This window comes from Cupressus sempervirens, chromosome 5 (assembly GCF_028749045.1).
Source record: "Cupressus sempervirens isolate cs-2001-9-10 chromosome 5, ASM2874904v1, whole genome shotgun sequence".
Lineage (NCBI taxonomy): Eukaryota > Viridiplantae > Streptophyta > Pinopsida > Cupressales > Cupressaceae > Cupressus > Cupressus sempervirens.
Window position 1 is genome coordinate 978,929,319 of NC_143122.1, and position 19,219 is coordinate 978,948,537.

The 19,219-nt window shown below is 36.5% G+C and overlaps 1 protein-coding gene across 1 annotated transcript; it reads right to left on the reverse strand.

The window, feature by feature from the left end:
- Positions 1-11,139: 11,139 nt before the first annotated feature.
- LOC149559210 (lipase-like PAD4) lies at positions 11,140-18,979 on the reverse strand. Its single transcript, XM_089833135.1, has 4 exons — positions 18,901-18,979; positions 18,301-18,622; positions 13,257-13,970; positions 11,140-12,293 (listed from the first exon to the last, which is right to left on the reverse strand). The coding sequence occupies exons 1-4, from the start codon at positions 18,927-18,929 to the stop codon at positions 11,502-11,504; spliced, it is 1,857 nt and encodes a 618-aa protein (XP_089689261.1). The 5' UTR covers positions 18,930-18,979; the 3' UTR covers positions 11,140-11,501.
- Between the last annotated feature and the right edge of the window lie 240 nt (positions 18,980-19,219).

The window sequence follows — 19,219 nt, forward strand, 5'->3', positions numbered from 1 at the left end:
GAAGCAAATTGACACATTAGGTGTGCCCCTAGAGGTAAAAACTATAGAAACACATAGTGCAAGCACTGAGCAACAAGGTATTGTTACAACACTAGTAGCATTACCTCGTGTACCATTAATTTCTCACAAGCAAGCCTTAATGATAGTTGAGGAAGATGGAACAAAAATCAGATTAGGTCAGGAAGCAAGTCTTGCACCTACACCACAAACACAAGGTGAAGAGAAGAAAGAGGTTAGTTAGATTGACAAGCTTGAGGAATTGAAAGTGACTACTACTATAGAGGAAAAAATTTCTATCTAGACTCTGGTTACCTTACCAATTTTGACTCCTACCAGTAGTCAGGTTCTTCAAAGACCAAGCACTCAAGCCACACCTTTGCAAATATCTAGGCCAAGTGCAAAGACATCAAGAAGATTAGAATACATGTCATATAGAGATGTGAGTCTTGATGAGGTGATTGAACTTCCAATGTTTGATCTTACTATAATCACCATTGAGAAAATGAGCATTCTATAGGAAGCTCTCCATAGGAAGAAACGCCAAGAGTTGTTGAGAAGGGAGCATAAGAAGAAGCAAGTTCTTCATGACATCAAAGACATATTTCTTGATGCTTTCAATCTCACATCCCCTAATGAAGATAAACCTATTCTTTAGTAACTTGTAAATATTGTTGACAAGTACTGATGACCTAGACTCAAATATTAAACTATTGGAGTGGTCAGAAAAGAAGTTTTAGACAAAAGTAATTGAAAAGGTAACTAGTGCCCTTGCACTAAGATAGGTCGATTTAGCAACCAAGATGGAAGATGTGAAAAAGGTATTAGAGAATATATTTTCTCTATACACAAATCTTTGTGATGTAAATTTATTCACACAGGAAGTACAGAGGACTATTGATTGACTGCAAGGAGATTTACAATCTATAGGTACAACATTAAAACTATCTCTGGGTCAAAGCTAGACTCATTTTTAGAGATTACTCTCTACTCAAGGTCACTTAGCAGTACTACAAGCACAAGATGCTAACATTCATGCTACCTTGATCAGCATCCAAGCCATGTTGACCCCACACATGGAAGTGTTACATAACGAACTAACCTTTTTTGAAAACTTAATGAAGAAAGATTCTCATCTTTCCACTCATGAAAAGCTAGTTAACCTTGTTGTTAAGCTAGACATCCAATATCAATCTCTAGAGGTAGTGTGTAACAATTGGGATGTAGCATTAAAGATCATCACGGAGGTCAATAAAACTTTTCTAGACAAACACACTATCAGTGTACCACCCAAATGACATAAGTGTCAAAAAAGGGGGAATGAATATGACAAAGGGAATGAAAATGGAAATGAGATAGAACACAGTTTTGAGGTAGAAACAGGGGACAATAGCACTACAACATATTTACTTAGAAGGAGTTAGCGAAATTCAGATACAAAAAGGGACACTCAAATCAGGGGGAGTTATGGAATTTTGAAGAGGTATGACTATTCAAGTCATCAGTTTTGCAAAATTTTAAAGTTTTGAAATATTGTATGGGAATTGACTAAAGTGTGTGTGTGTGTGTGTGTGTGTGTGTGTGTGTAGTTTGAGTTATGTTCATAGTTAAGATGTACATGCATGACAATGTGTTTTTGCCACTCGTGTCAAAGGGGGAGATTGTTAATATTAGATTGGTTTTGACAAATGAGTGACAACACACTTAGTCATATTCATAGTGTATGTTGAGTGATCAAAGCAAGCCAAGTAATCAGTGTGAGCCAAGTGATCAAAGTATGTCAAGCATCAGTTGCCAGACAATACATGCCGAGTAATATACATAGACATTGTCAAGCACATGTGTTGAGCAAATAGTGAGTGTTGAGTCACTCATGAGCCGAGTAAACAGAGGATGCTAAGTTATTTAGAAGATGAGTTACAACATTGAAGATGTAATGAATGATGAGCATCAAAGCCTTCAAGTTTCGAGTAAACATTTTTGCACATAGTTGTTTTTAATGGTACAAAATCCTATGTAAATCATTTTTGGTACAACTTGAGGTTTTTTTTATGATTCTAAATGATATATACGAAGGTATATTATGAATCCATATGCAATGCATGCAACCAATCAAATTAAGGGATGTTCTAAGAAAAAAAATGGATGAATCACAATCATTGATTCCTACCTAACCCTAGGTCACCTAAGTCTTCTTAAGGAGGATAAACTCTAAATAGTTTGTATTATTGTGTATGTGCGGATGAGAAGAGAAGGGCAAATGCTAAGTACAGAGAGAGCATTCATGGTGACTAAGGAGGTTGTGATCATGTTATGAATTATAGAATCAGTTAGAGAGAATAGAGGAAACCTAAGAAAGGACATAAGTGATATATCTAATTAGGATGATCAAGTACACATTAGGAAAGAGGAGATCTGATATCTAGTAGAGAGGTGTTAATCAAAGGATCAAGGATGAAACATTCTAATAAGTGAATTAGTAAAAATTTCTTACTCACCTAGATCCAATGAGTGCTAAGTGTTCCATTTATTCTCATGAGAGATGGATTCATGTTGAATCACTACTCATGAAACATGGGTCAATGAGTTTCACTCAAAATCACACAGTTAAATCCTAATAGCAATATCACAATTTGACTTGCTGTGGAAATTATCTCCTACTTATCAATTGATGAGCTTAAGGGGCTTTATAATGAATGGTTCATAAGGTATAACACTTGGTAAAGGTTTTTCAAATGGGGTTACAAGCTTTGGGTTTAACCATGGAGGGAACTCTGTACTTAAGCGCACTCAGGCTAGAGTAGTACTACGATGGGTGACCTCCCGAGAAGTCTCGATGCTTCACCACTATGAGCATCACCTAGATCCAATGAGTGCTAAGTGTTCCATTTATTCTCATGAGAGATGGATTCATTTTGAATCAATACTCATGAAACATGGGTCAATGATTTTGACTCAAAATCACACAATTAAATCTTGTCACAATTTGACTTGTTGTGGAAATTATCTCCTACTTATCAAAAATTTCTTAACCGAGTAGTCCTAGAAGGCTTTTGTAAATCCTTTCACAAGGTGCTTACTTTATTGTAAGTTGAAGTTCTCTAACAAGGCACACTTTTAGTAGGGTATTGAAATCCCTTAATAGGGTAAGATTTAACAGTCTTTGTAAGCTTTTAACAGGGCAGACCTTTGACAAGGTAGATCATAGTTTATGATTAGACAATTGTAACCTTCATTGAATACACTTTACAACTATAGTAGTGAAGATTTGTGGGTGTCATCCCCACTCTAGTTTTACCTTCTCTTTGGAGGGTTTCTAGGTAACAAATTTACTATGTTATGTGTTATTTGTTTTCATGCTATGGATGAACATGTTTAGCTTTCTATTTCAATTACATGCAAATTATGAGATGGTTGTGTGGTGAATGATTTTATGTTTAAATTTTTGAAGTATTGATTCACGCCCCCCCCCCCTCTCAAAGTTTACTTTCCCATTGTCAATTCCAACACAAGTTGTTGTACAGACATTGGTTACCTTGCTAGTTATTACACATCCTCCCAATAGCTAGACTCTTCATAAACAAAATACTCAAGCCACTCCACTGAAGATATCAGTGTCGAGTACTAGCACACCAAAGAGTGTTGAAACTACATCACTGGAGGATGTGAGTTTGGATGAAGTGATCATTTTACCACAATTCAATCCAATAACAATCACACTGGAAGAAATGGAAATACTCCAGGAGGCCTTACAAAGAAAATCAAGGCAAGAGAAGCTCAGGAGGGAGCACAAGCAAAAATAGGTTTTACATGAGATTAGAGATATTTTTGTTGATGCTTTTGAGATTTTAGATTCATTGTCCAATAAGCCCATTATAGACCAACTTGTACATATAGTAGATAGGATAGAAGAGGAAGATATAGAGACTAATGTAAAGTTATTGGAATGATCTGAGAAGAAATTTCACACTAAGGTCATGGATAAGATATCTAATGTTATTGAACTGAGACAAGTTGATTTATCAACAAAGATGGAGAGTGAAGAAAATTTTGGATAATATTTATTCTCTGTAAACAAAATTGTTCAATGTCGATTTCTTTACTCAACAAACTCAACAAACAATTGATAGGTTGAAAGGGGATCTTAAGTCTATTAGATCTTCATTGAAGACATCTCCTAGCACTACTCAGTTACATTTTCAGAGATTATTATTGACATAGAGTAGGCTTGCCGAGTTGCAAGCAAAAGATGCAAACATAAGATCAACTTTGATCAACATTCAATTCTTGTTGACCCCACACATGGAAGTTTTGTAGAGAGAACTAGCCTTTGTAGAGACATTGTAAAAGAAAGATTCACATATTTCAACACAAGAATGTCTAATTAACATGGCAGCAAATTTAGAAATTCAAATCCAATCTTTAGATGCAGCTAGAGATAATTGGGATTCAGCCCTAGCATCATTATGAATGTGCACCAACCATTTTTGGATAAATACACTCTAAGTGTACCACCCAAATGACATAAGTATCAAAAAAGGGGGATTTTGTAAATTTTGAGAATTTTGTCATGGTAGAAGATAGGGGTAACATATTTTGGTAATATCTACTCAAGAGGAGTTATAGGTCCAAAGTGAAGTATTTACTCAGGGGAAGTAACAAGGTAATGACAACATTTTTGCAATTTTGAAGATTTTGAAATTTTGTATAGATACCGAGAAAATATTATAGATTGTCTGACTTATGCATGAAATAAGATAATATATGCCATGACAAAGTGTTTTTTCCACTCATGTCAAAGGAGAGATTCTTAATCTCAAAATGGTTTTGACAAAATGGTGAGAAAACACTTAGTCATTATCTAGCAAAGTTAGTCATCACTGCAACCGAGCTACTACCTAGGTTAAGTGAATAGTGCATGCTGAGTGAACAAAATGAGTTGAGTGATCAATGTGAGCTGAGTGATCAAAGCATGTCGAGCATAAGTGTCCATATAATACATGTCGAGTGATATGACAAGTTAGTGCCAAGCACTAGTAGGTGTTGAGTAGTCTATAAGTGTTGAGTCACTCAGGTGCCAAGAAGACCATGTATGCCAAGCAAACAATGTGTTCCAAGTGATTCAGATGTCGAGCAACGGTATGTGTTGAGCCATTCAGGAGCCGAGTAAACAACAGAAGAGCACAGTTAAGGCCGAGCATTAGAAGACTATTAATGTCGAGTAACCAGTAAATGACATAGAAGTTTGTAATGGCACAAACTCCTATGTAAACCATTTTAGGTCGACATGAACATTAAGTTTTGATATTAAGAGATAACGATCAATTCATATCACACATCCCTATGTAATCCATGCAGCCAATTAGAAAAAGAGAAGCTTAAGGTGGCAATAATAATCAACTAGAGTCATTGATTATGACCTAAGATCATCTCCATGATGCCTATTTAAAGAGGTAAAGTCTAAGGGGGAGCAGTATGATGAAGAGGAGTATCATGTGTGAAAGGAGGCATGGAGAAGATGCTTAATTGATGGATTAGCATTGTAGAACTAGTTGATGAGAACAGAACCAATTGTGAAGACAAGCAATGAAAGGTCAAAGTTGATAAATGAGATCAGAAGGATCAAGACATAAACTGTAAAGAGGAGATCTAACATCTAGTAGAGAGGTGCTAACTGAAGGATTAGGTATTGAATCATTTTGATAGGTGATACAGGGTAAATCTCTCAATTAATAGAGTAGTCCTAATAGACTTTTGTAAATCTCCTAACAGAGTGCTTGCTTAATTGTGAGTTTAAAGCCTTTAGTCAAGGTGAGACCTAACAGTCTTTGTAAGCCTTTAACATGAAAGACCTCTCACAAGAGGTAGATCATAGTTTATGGTCAAAACTTTGTAGCCATAATTGGTCACACTTTATTGCTACAGTAGTGAAGATTTTTGGGTGTCATCCCCACCCCAATTTTACCTTCTTCTTAGAGGGTTTTTGGGTAAACAAAATATTGTGTTACGTGTTGATTTACATTATGCTATGGATGTGATGTACTTATTTCAATTTATATGCTAAGTTATGAGATGGATGAATGGTGAAATGTTATATGGTAAAAGTTTAAAGTACTAATTCACCCCCTCCCCTGCCCCCCTCCTAGAACTTACTTTCCCTTTATATTTCCAATAGCAGTATCGTGACAGGGAGTGTGTATGGGGCCGCTAACCCCAGGATCCTGCAAGGGGCACTACCCCAGGATCCTCCAAGGGGTGTTGCCCCTTGACTCCTAGCATGAGGGCACTACCCTTAAACCCCCACAAAAAAATCGGGGGGGGGGTGTGCGGGGGGGACCACGCCAAATGAAGTGGGGAAAAATTCCCCTGTGAATCTGATTAGGCTCCACATAAAAACAGAGAGCAAGGGAGTTGTCACTAGAAGTAAGATAGCAAAAGAGAAAACTTTGCATTCTTTTCTTTCAAAAATTGAACCAAAATAAATAGAAGGATGTAATGATTAGTGTTGAATAGGAGCAATGAAAGAAGGGCTAAATTAAAATATTGGATAGAATTACACTAGTGAACTTGTTTTGAGATTAGAAGAAAAGAATGCAATTGGAATTAAATGGGTTTTCATGTATATACTAAATGAGAATGAAAAAGTGATAAGGAACAAATCTAGGCTTGTATGCAAAAGTCGTTCTTAGATTAAAGGAATTAAGTTTGATGAGACTTGTGTACATATTGCATGGATGTCATTAGAACGTTTTTGGCATTTGCAACTTTTAGAAACTTCGAAGTCTATCAAATGGATCTCAAATCAACATTTCTAAATGGTGAACTAAAGGAAGAGGTTTACATTGAACAACTTGAAGGTTTCAAGTCAGAGATAGATCCATAGGTCGTTTGCAGATTGAAGTAGGCACTGAGAGCCTAGTATAGAAAGTTAGACAAATATTTTATCAATCAAGAATTCAAGAAAAGTTGGTCTAACAACCTATACATAAAAAGTGATACTAACATAATCCTAATTGTGTTTATGTATGTTGATGATATAATCTTTGGATGCAAAGATGACATTTGCAAGAAGTTTGTTGATAATATGCATAAATATTTTTAGATGTCTATGGTTGTGGAATTGAACTTCTTTCTTGGATTGAAAGTGAACCAAAATAATAAAGGCATATTTATTTCTAAATCCAAGTATGCGAAGGAGCTTTTGAAGAAATTTGGGCTAGCAAGCTCGAAACTAGTTAGCACTCTAATTGTTACTCATTTTAAGTTGACAAGAGAAGTTTATTTATTGAAGGTTGATGTGAGAAAGTATAGAGTGATAATTGGAGGTTTGTTGTGTTTGATAGCATCTAGACCTGATATAATGTATTTAGTTTGTTTGGTAGATATATTTCAACAATAATCAAAAGAAATACATGTTATGACTGTGAAAGAGGGTCTTAATGTATCTGAAAGGGACTGAGGATTATGGTTTGTGGTATAAAAAGGATCATATTTTACACTAACAACATACACAAATGTTGATTGGGTAGGATCTTTCAATGATTGAAAGAGTACAAGTGGAGGAGCATTCTTCCTTGGCTCTCGATTTGCTGCTTGGGCAAGAAAGAAGCAGGATTTTGTAATGCTTTCTACTATTGAATCAAAATATATTGTAGCATCCTCATGTTGCATGTAGATATTATAGATGAAAGAAATCTTGAAGAATATTGGGATCATTTTTTGTGAACCGATTCTAATAATGTGTGATAATACAAGTGTTATTAGTATGTTAAAGAACATTGTAACACATTATAGAATGAAGCATATTGACATCATATATCACTTTATCAAAGAGAACGTTGAAGAAGGAAAAGTCGATTGGAGTATGTACACATAAAGGAGAAAAAAAAAAACATATTCACTTAACATTTGTACAAAGATGCTTTTGAGTATTGTTTAGGGGAAGTTGGACATTCTGCCCCTCCCTAGTGCTCACTGATGAGTATCAATGTGTGCAATGATCCAATGCTTTTCACTTCACATTTTTTTGGATCAATGCTAGGGATCTTCCTTATAGGTGAGGTGTGTGTAGCATTGAGAGGGAGTAGTTTGTTCATGCTATTTCTAACCCTTTTTCATTGTTGTCAAAGGGGGAGAGTTTGGGTGATGCTCTCTCGGTATTTCTAGAAGAATTTTAGATGCAGAGTTGTTTGGTTCCAACATGTTTCTTTCTTTTCTTTGTTATTTATGAATGGTGTCATCAATAAAGAAGGTAAAGATTATTGGAATGTGAGGTCAATGGTTATAATTATGTTTTCCTTGATGTCAACATGATTGTCATTAGTTTCGACATCCATATCTCGAGCTCTGGGGTTTTGTTGGTGCATTTGTGGCTATAATCCAACTAGTTTCCAACAATTGTGGTGTATCAGTTGGTTACGCATTGATTATCTTTCTCACTAATAGCCTTTTCTTCGTATTTTTTTCATGACCATTGGCTGAGAATTAAATGTAATCATATTTCATCCCTCAGTAGTTGCTTGGATCGTCTTGGTGGTTGCATGGATCTTATGTTTTGGGTCGATCCATTTGAAAATGTGTTGATGATTTTGGTCTCAACGACTTTGCCTAGCATAATCATCATATCCGTTGACACCAAAGATCGTAGTAGTGTGTATTTCTTGAGGCGGGCGGGTGGGCAGGGCATGCGTGTGTGCTTTGTGCTTGTTGTGTGTTGTGCGTGTGTGTGTGTGTGTTCTATTCAAGATGTATGGAGTCAACTATAGTGTGTGTTTATGGGATCATATTTGGGATCCTTTTCTAATGAAAGTGCAAACTACTTTGATAGTTGATCAAGGAGGTGTAGTTATTCAAAGGCCTAACACTACATTTTGTTTTCATTTTAATTTTCATTCTTTTGGCAATTATCATTAGTATTGGCAGTGACCCTTGTATTTGCAGCGAGTCTCTTTCTTTTTTTTGGTGGGAGGCGGGGGGTGTTGGTGTATCTACTTAGCCAATTAGCCTATTGAAAGTACCCCGTGTTCAAACAATAAGCCTTGTTCTATTGAATCACCTAATCAGTGTCACCTTAACCAATGTTATTATCATTTCATTTGAATTAGTTTCTCCATGATTTTTTGTAGTTGGGTTTTTCACGAAAAATCTAGTGTTCATTTTGTTTGTGTAGCTGGTTAGAGTAGACAAATTGTGCATTGAAGGTACCATTAATCTTTCCAATAACCTAACAACAAACTAGACTTTGATACAAATTGGCACAGATGGATATCAGGTCTAATTAGAAACAATTCATACACTCAAGTTACTTTTTTATAAGGGAAGTCAAGGCCATGGCAGTAAGAAAAACAAAAACAAGGAACTCAAGGTGAAAGTATACAACAAAAGCTAAATTCTAAGAAAGAACATTTTAAACATTCAAAAAATAATAATTTACGTGTGAAAAGATTATATACTAGATTACAATATTCAAAGCACAAGATTGATAATAAAAAATTCAATATTTTAGGTGCGAACAGGTCATAGGTCAAGATTATAAGGTTGGGTCCCATGGAGGGGGGTTCCTTAAAAATAGAGCAGGTGACAACTGAGATTTTCGAGGAGTATTTAAAGGTGAGCTGTTCATTAGTTTTCTAGTTTGTTTCAGCTTAAAGATTGTAGCTCCTAAAATTAAACAAATTAGCAGTTCCATGAAGTTTAGAGTGATAATAAGCGTAAGATTTAAATTTATGGTTGCATTATTTTATTGCTATCACAATTAATTTTTAATGCTGCAAAAAATCTCCCCACTATCCCCGTCCCATTTTCACCCCCTCAAAATGAGAGGGCTAAAAAGTCAGGCTCCTGTTTCCTAACAAACGATTCCAAATAAACCTTTAGCCCCTGAAAAAAAATTATCATCCACCAAAATAAAACCCAAACCCCTCCATAGGATCCCTGCCTAACATTCAGAGCTCAAATCTAATCATCAGTAGGATCCCTTCTCTCCTTGTGTTGTCTCTATTCATGAAATTTCTATTCTTTCATAGCGAGTTATTGATGAAGATAAACATCGACCAAATCATGGGACAGGTTCTATGTGGCAAGGGATTAGACTCAATGATGGCTCTCCTATAAACCTCCTTCGGAACACCACTCTAAATCAGTGTAACGCACTAAAATAGGTCCCATTGGTTTGACAGCATGCTGCAAATTACAATAAGGGGGCCAATTACATAACAGATCACACTGGCTTGACAGCATGCCACAAAAGTACAGTAAGGGTACCAGTTAACAGTATTGAATATGTGGACATAATTTTTGTCCTAAAACTATGTTGTGAAAACAATATGGAGGCTCTATGAGCAACGTGCAGAACTGCAAAAAATAAAGACTGGTTGTGATTTTGAGATGTTGAGCTGTCGCAACAGCCAGAATATGAACATTGTGGTGGAAACAAAATCAATGTGACAGTCCAACGTACGTGCAAAAAGAAACAAACATTTCACAATAAAATATGGGTAATGCAAGATTGCTTAACCCATGAGATATTTCTCCTTTAGGAGTCCACTTAATCTTGCCCTGAAAATTTGAAGTTATCCCGACTTATGAAATATTGCTGTGCAAGTTCGAAATCCATAATAAGTTCTTAATGGTGGCTGTTGGGTACTTTCAGATGATTAAATATTATCTAATTTTAAGTTGAATTCTTATGGTAACAACATAATTTGACTTTTTGTGGAAAATGTCTCTTAAATATCATTTGATGAATTTAAAGGACTTTCTAATGAATGATTCATAAGGCACAACACAAGGTTATTGCAAATAGAGTCTGTATAATTATGGAGGAAGCTGGAGTAGTACTAGGATGGGTGATCCCCAGAAAGCCCTGGTGCTTCACCTCCTGAGCATTATCTAGATGAAATGAGTGCTCAGTGTTCCATTCATTCTCCTAAGAAATGGGTTCATGTGTATCCCTACTCATAAAACATGAATCGATAAATTTTACTCAAAAATTACACAATAGAATTCAGATAACAATATCACAATTGCTCAAAATGAAAAGAACCATAATATAATAGTTTTGAAAAAGCACAATACCATAAACATGTTTAGAAAGATTATTTGTCATTTGTCTATGACACTGTTGCTTTTGAAGTCAGTGTATTCACCTAACGAAGATATGCATAAATATTTTCAGTCAAGAATACATCTTGTAAATAAAACCTCTACTTGGGCATGAAACTCTTCTGATAAAACTCCTCTAAAGTTTAAACTATAGAGAAATCAACTCCAAATGAAGCAGTTACATTCATTCATAATTACATTTCTAAGAACTCAACATACATGATGGAACCCATTTATCCACTCATGATGGAACATACATACACATAACCAGTAGAAAAGAAAATTAACTTATCAGGCAAAAGGAAGAAACCACAGAAACCAACTACTTCAATGTTCCAACTGAAAATGGCGTGGAAAGAACTGTCTCAATGTTAGCAAAGTTGCCCTTTGTTCCGAGTTTTCTATTTCCAGCTTTTATTTGACATGAAATCAAACAAAGGAGAGCTTGATTTCCATTGTGGGGATTGAAGTTGACGAATGTTGCTGTATTTTTCCCACCAACTCATGAAGCTACTCTGCTCCACGAAAACCTCTGCAGAAATATTTCTATCTTTGATAATACCCCAGATGTAGTCTTCAAACACTTCAACTTCTTGCACTAATGCATTTATGACTTGATGTAGCTTTTGCTCCCTCTGGAGACATGCCAATGCTTGACAAGCATCTTCCAAATGAGCCCAAAAACAGGAGTCCAGAGTTAAGGATGCAAATTTTGTGCGATCCTTCTTCTCTCTTCCAGTGCGAGTTTGTTCCTTTTCTTTCATCCATTTCTCCAGAACCATGTGACGGTGGGGTCTCACTGAAAGATAGCTTTTGTTATCCTTCCGTGTACGATAGTAGTATGCAATGTCCAGAGGCTCTACAAGTCTCCTATATGCAGTGCCAGCATTGATCCATTTATTTTGGCACCGGAAGTCACTAGGCAACTCATGCTTCTCCTCCAACTCAACAATTTCATTCCAGAATGTTTCTAACTTTAATCTAGCCAAATTTACATGAAACTCTGGCTTTTCACCCTGCTGTTTGAAAGAATCATAGTATCCAGAGCCCTTCGCACAACGCCCTTTGTACCATTCCACCTCTGCCATGTGACTCTGGCTTTTGCTTAAGCTGTTATTTAATTTCTCAACATTCAAATCTTGATCATTTTTCATCTCTCTGGCTTTTTTGAGAGCAAGAGATGCATGAGGGTTCTGCTTAAACCAAAAAAAAAAACTATCAATCTCTTTATATACGCAAAGGAAAACAACATTAAGAGGGAAATATGAAGAGAACCAAAAGCCACCGTAGCTATTGAAATAAATGCTAAACAGGAACTCCGAACAACTATTAAATGGTGTTAGCCAAGATTGAGAGGCAAACCCAAGTCTAATGAAAATAGTAAGTGCATTCTAAAGATTGAAGTACAGCCCAAACTTTTTGAGTCAAGATTCAAAATATGGCTGGGAGGAAACTATTCATAAATAAGTCTGGCAGGTAGCTTAAAGATTACACAAAACAACTGGGGACTGGGGAGTCACTGGTTCTAGTCTAGGATAAAGCATCAATAAAATCAGACTTGAGGAAGGAAGACCTTGCTAATGCCTGCTCATGGTACTTTGTATCCTTTCTTTATCTTGAAATAAATCTAAATATTTACGTGGACTGACCTGGAATAAAGATAGTTCTTCTTCGTTCTTTTTGTTTTTTTATAAGTTACCAGTTCAAGTTTGGTTCTATGTCCACGATCAAAGGACTGTTCATCGTCGTTAGTTTAAAAAAAAAAAACAAATTATACATATGCATATTTACGAAACCTAGAAACAAAATTAAAAGTAGAATGTCGCAAGGTATCATGAAAACATGATTTAAACAAAAAAACATCATAAACTTTAAGATTTGTAATCATAACATCATGGTTCGTGATCACGTTTTTGAAACCTACATGAACCAGCAGGCAAAATGGACCAAAACCAGGTACCAGTTCGTACCCAGGCAAGGTAAACTGGCGAATCAGGTACGTAAGTTGTTTTTTTGGCTTCATATTGCATATGATTTTGCCTATTTTGAATTACAAATGACCACTTGACAAATTGTCTAGTAATATGAAATATGTTTTGCACTTGCAGAGCATGAAGCAATGACACATACAAAAGCAGAAGTTAAAGAGATTTTACCTGAGCCCCAAGACCCATTGCTTCCAATTCCTGCGATATTCCCATGTCAAAGGAATCTGCAGGAAAGTTGTTGGTAATTGACATCGTGTTTAGCAAGTTTTTGGTGATAGCTTCCAACATATGCCTATAACCTGTGTGCTCTGAAGCACAGCTGACTGCAAGTTGATCAGAAGGCATTCCTTGCATGGTGAAGTGCAGCATCTTCAGGACAGCTTCAGAGTCATCAATACAAGCTGCACCTTGTGTTGAACAAAACATGTAAGTACCAAAGGGTCTATATGGACTTCTCAGACCAGACTCTCCTTGGTAATTATTTGCTATTGTAGATGTGTACTGCAGGACTTTCTCAAGAAGAGTTGGGCAAGCCTCTGGTATAGAAAGATGTGTTACAGTAACATAGTCAATGCCCATTATGCTCCCCCAGTGAGGCACAATTGCATTCAAAGGCTTGGCAATTGATTCAAATGGTGTGAGGAGCATCCTAGGAACAATATCATACTTGGAGACAACGTGACAAAATTTTCCTGTCCAATCTTCACGCCCGATAGCCTCCCCAAGCACAGAATTGCCCACCAATGGAGAACCAAATGTAATGCAAAAATAAGATATATTTCTTGCCTTCTTTTGCAGAAACCAGAGAGTAGCCAGGGTTGCAACCGCTCCTCCCATGGAATGGCCAGCAAATATAATGGCTTGTGCCCTTAAACCTTGTATCTGATAGAACAAACAAATAAACGGTATTAATTATATTTGCATACTTAAATCTCTTCTAAATGAAGACAAACTGGTCTGCTGGTTGTCAACAATGCTTGATGAGATAAAGTAAATTTCCACAATTCATAAATGTTCTATTCTTGTTTCTCTCTCTTTCCTTCAATCTCTCTCAACCCTCTTTTATAGGCCGAGTCTGTTACTCTTATCATTTATTTCTTTTGTTCTCTATTCATTCATACTGATGATAGATCAGGGAATGTGATCTAAAATATTGATGGGAAAAACAGCAACAAAATTGAATCCATAAACATTCAAAAATAACAATGCTAGATATTTGTTCAGTGCATGTGATTGAGTGGCACAGCTGCAACATAAACATGATGAAGAATCCATTTCATATTAGTAAATCAATTGCAGGAAACAATCTCACAATTTGTAGAAAGTTGTCTGATCTGTCAAAGGGCCAAAGGAACATCATCTAATGCAGGGTTATATCAACCTTTTCCAATACCTACAAAACCTTGGGACAGCATAAGCATGGACTTTGTGCTTGGGTTACCTAAAACTGCTAGAGGAGTAGATATGGTATTTGTAGTAGTTGATAGGTTCACAAAAATGGCTCACTTTATTCCCTGCAGAAGCAACCATGATGCATCTCAAATTGCAAACCTTTTCCTCAAAGAAATGGTGAGAATTCATGGACTCCCTATGACTATAGTGACTGATAGGGACACCAAATTCATTGGACATTTTTGGAGAACCTTATAGAACAAACTTGGCACACATTTGGCCTATTCATCAGCTTACCACCCTCAGACTGATGGCCAAACTGAGGTAGTGAACAGGTCTTTAGGAAATCTATTTAGGTGCCTAACAAAACAACATGATCTGGTTTGGGATCAAGCAAATCAGTCAGGCAGAATATACATATAATGACTCTGTTAATAGGTCAACAAGAAGGACACCTTTTGAGGCAGTGTATGGGTTTCATCCAAGGGGACACATGGAACTAAGAGATTTACAAGATATGAAATCAAGAAGTGCCACAGGGGAGACACTTGCAGAACTTATGAAGACAGTCCATGATCATTTGGAAAAGACAGTAACCAAGTATAAAGACAGAGCAGATCAGAGGAAGAAAGAGATTCATTTCAAAATTGGTGTCCTAGTGATGGCATTCCTAAACAAAGACAGGTTACCTAAAGGTCCAGGCAGAAAACTACAAATGAAAAGGATTGGTCCTTGCAAAATTCTACTTAAATATGGAAATAATGCATACGAACTGGAACTACCAAAGGGGATAGGTATATCACCTATTTTCAATGTAGCAGACCTCACATTATTCAAAGGGGATAACAAAAACATGAGTCCCAATAGCAACAGCAGGGCAGATTCTGAAGTAGAATGGGTGAAGGACCTACCACCCAACAAGCCATTGCAATTAGAGTGCATACTGGACACTAAGCCAGTCAAGAAGACAAGAAACAAAACCTGCAAGGAGTACCTGGTGAAGTGGCAAGGCTTACCAGAGGTGTAAGCAATCTGGATGACAGAGGAAGATATTGTGAAGCATGGCAGCACTCTTCAGCACCTAGCAACTCAAGGAACTTGAGTTTTTCAACTGTGGGAGTATAATGCAAGGGCCCAAGGTCCTAAACAAGGTGGTCAAACCTCAATTTTGGATAGATTAGGTCGTTAATAAGTGTCCAAGTTGACACAAGGCAACATGTAAATCTCAAGCATCTCTAGAATGCATTTAGGCAAATTTCATTCATATTGTAATAAGGCCTATGGGCAAGTTATAGGTCAGTCAACGTTGGTCAACACTATGAGTTGACCAAAAATCTTCAATTTTATGGTTTTTTAGAATTCTTGCATGATTTAACAAGTTTTGGTAGGCATTTGAAGGCATTTGATTAGGCATATTGAAAAGTTGCAAAAATTGACAAAAAGTTGTCATGCAACAAATATTGTTGCTGAGCAACTTTTCTTGCAGATTTGGAAGGTCAACAGTCAGAGTTATGTTTTGATCGAACAAGGAGGAGTGAATATGTAAGGTCAAGAGGCATGGCCTATAAATGAATGTTCTTCAACCTAGGAAAGGATTGGAGTTGATGTGTACGGATTTGAATCAATAAGAAAGCAGTTTTGGTGGGAAAATATGTGCAAACAACAAGTACAGTTTTAAGATCTCCTTGCAGTGTTACAATACGTACATGCTTCTATTGTGAAAAGTTGTTTTTTTGTTTCCTTGTAAAGGTACTAATTAGTTCGAGACATGTAGGATAAGCTTGAAGTACTTTTGATTTATTTTGTGTCTGCTGGTTACCCTAATCTGTGCTTAGGGTTTTAACTGAAATGGAGTCTCCTTCCTAATCCCCACAGTGGGAAACCTTATTTTTTGTTGTATAGAAGAGATATAGGATGGAGATGAATGTTTTACCTTTTATTTTCAAAGCAACCACCTACTTGGAGTATCTTGACAGCTATTAAGCTAAGCATCTTCATGTGCTTAGCGTGCAGACGGTCAGGAATCACGTTGCAGAAGGCATATTGGAGGTCATGGATGCTTGAGGTTTGAAAGATAATAATGTGGAGGGATGTCCTAAGTGTTGACAAGAGTATTTTTGATGTGGGTTTTGGTTTTGATGACCTGATAGTCCAAACTGTGGTATTAGTCCTAATTATCCTAAACTAGGACTCGAGAGTCAAGGGTTAAGGAGAGTCGACCCAGATTCCATCCTTTGGAGTTTGTTAGGTTTTTATAACCCATTAATGATTCTGTAATTAGTTTGGTAAGTTCTATGGAAGTTTTGGGAGTTTGATGAATAAAATGGTTGGACAGGGCTACTAGGAAAGAGCTCCTATTAGGCCTCCTAGAGAAACTTGCAGTTTTAACTTAGAAGGGAGTCCAAAACCTATGAGATGGTTTTAGAACTTGGTGAAATGATGGAAAAGAGTACAAAGAGGGATAGTAGAGTCTGAGATCCTGGAGGGTGCAAGGGAGTGAGGTGTGTAGAAGATTTGGTTACCTTTTTGAAGGTTTGAGGATACTTAGAAGATAGAGATGGTATTGGGAGGTGAAGTGGGAATGTTGAGGAAGCCATTCACCACCACTCTAGTCTTGAGTAGGTCCCGAGGAAGGGATTAGGTATTGGTTGAACTTAGAAGAAGTTCAAGAAAGGATATTGGGAATAACCTAGTGATTGACACCCACTACTTGCATCACACAGCTGCGACATAAACATGATGAAGAATCCTTTTCATATTAGTAAATCAATTGCAGGAAACAATCTCACAATTTTATTTAGCAGTTACAATAAAGCAGTCCAAATGTATGAAGGAATTATAATGGCCATCATCAAAGCAAGTGGTATAAGGGACTAAATGAAAAATTTGAGAAATCTGTTGCAAACTATCATTGACCAAATGATTATAAAATATTGTTTCTATATATCTTATGAGGCATCTAGAGAGGATCAAGTAGTAAAGCATTCTAATTTTGAGCTTATAAAAATCCTACATAAATATTTCAAATCACTCTCAAGTTTTACATCAGCTTAAAGTCTCCTACTTATAACTAAGGTTTCAAGGTTCACATCACCATTCTTTTGTCAACAGCTCAAAAAAGGCATTACTCATGCACTATGTCATGTTTTATTGAGATGTTTGCATGGCATGACTTGTTGCTTTTTAGATGTAAAATACATTAATTCAGTTATAAGTAAATATCACCAACAATAACACTTTAAAACTACAAACTAGTAGTATAATATTACCAATCATATTGAACACTATAGCAATAAATACTATCAAAATTATTAGATTAAATCAACAAATATTATTACGGCTATTAAATCATTCTCAACAACTACATTCTCTCCTTTATAGAACTCAAAATTTACATGGAAAAATCAACAACATGCTACTGACACAAGCATTAGGGCTCTTTTCGCCGGTGTTTAAACCTGGATGTGGTGCATATGACGCATGTCTCAGCAGCCCAGTCACAACAAAATTGGGCTCAATTCACTTGCAATTGTATTTAAAAAGTGGAATTCTTTTTCCTTATCTTTACAAGCAGATACTTCTTCCCGTTAAGTAAAAGAATTTCTTAAGCTAATATACTTCCCGTTCAAGGAAAAGAATTTCTTAAGTTAATACATGAGCTAAATGCCCCTTTCAATAAAAAAAACATGTGATTGCATTAATTTTGTAGATTGCAGAATCTTAGTTGATGGTCATTGAAGAATTGTTTTTGGAGACTGAAATGACAAGATTAGAAAATCAAAAGAGCATTTTTTCAATAAAGAAGAGAGGGCCTATTTACCTTGGCTATGAAATCTGGACTTTCCAGAATACGTTGGAATCGGTTGAAGGCCCCTAGGTGAACAAGGGCCGGCTTATCATCAGCACCTTTGAGGCAGACAGAGAAGATTTTCTCATTCTGGATATTGCACTCTCCATATTTACCGTCCGTGACTATGAAATCTTCTGTAGAAAATGAAGGAAAGGTCACATACGCTACTCCTTCATCTTCTTTCACAGAAAACTCTACGTCATTTTTACAAACGTTGCAGATCTCCTCCCAAGACTTGTGCAGGATCCCGCAGGATGTAATCAAAGTTGCTAGTTCCTGACCAACACTGAACCTATAACAACGATTCTTCAAATTAGCATCTACTTGGGCATCATAAAAATCAATTCCTGTGCCATTCAATCCTCTCAAATTACGGATAGAATGTTATTCTGGCAAAACCCACTTAAATTTTCAGAAAAAAAAGGTTAAGATTTCTACCCTCATTTGAGTACCCACTGTCAATTCTAATTATATATCTCCGAAGCTCGTCTCAGAATTCAATAACATAGTTTAGTGAGGCCTAGCAATCCCTCTAACTCTCAAATAATTGCAGAAATTCATTATACTTACCGTGGTGTGGGCTGAAAATCTAAACCCATAATTTGAAAATCGATGCTTGCTAGACTCGCAACCTTCTCTGAGAAATGGTATTTTTGAGGAGGTGGATCTTTGTGTTTATAGGAAAGATGTAAGGAAATTGCTCGTGACCAAGAAAGAGCGTGTAGAGAAATTGCTCGGAGACAAGAAAAAGGGGCTAAGAACAGGGAAAAACCTACGCAACATCTAGGTAGCAAGCAGGGAAGGAACTAAGAAAACGGCAATGTCACAATCATGCCTGTCACTTTACCGTATAAAATTTCATCTGTTCCACAGATTGTCAATATTCTTA

Excerpts from the sequence above, each read along its gene's own strand:
- LOC149559210 (XM_089833135.1), bottom strand. The coding sequence starts at position 18,929 with ATGGGTTTAGATTTTCAGCCCACACCACG. Across the intron at positions 18,623-18,900 it reads GATTTTCAGCCCACACCACG|GTTCAGTGTTGGTCAGGAAC; the intron begins GTAAGTATAATG and ends TCGTTGTTATAG. Across the intron at positions 13,971-18,300 it reads GTCCAGATTTCATAGCCAAG|ATACAAGGTTTAAGGGCACA; the intron begins GTAAATAGGCCC and ends TTGTTCTATCAG.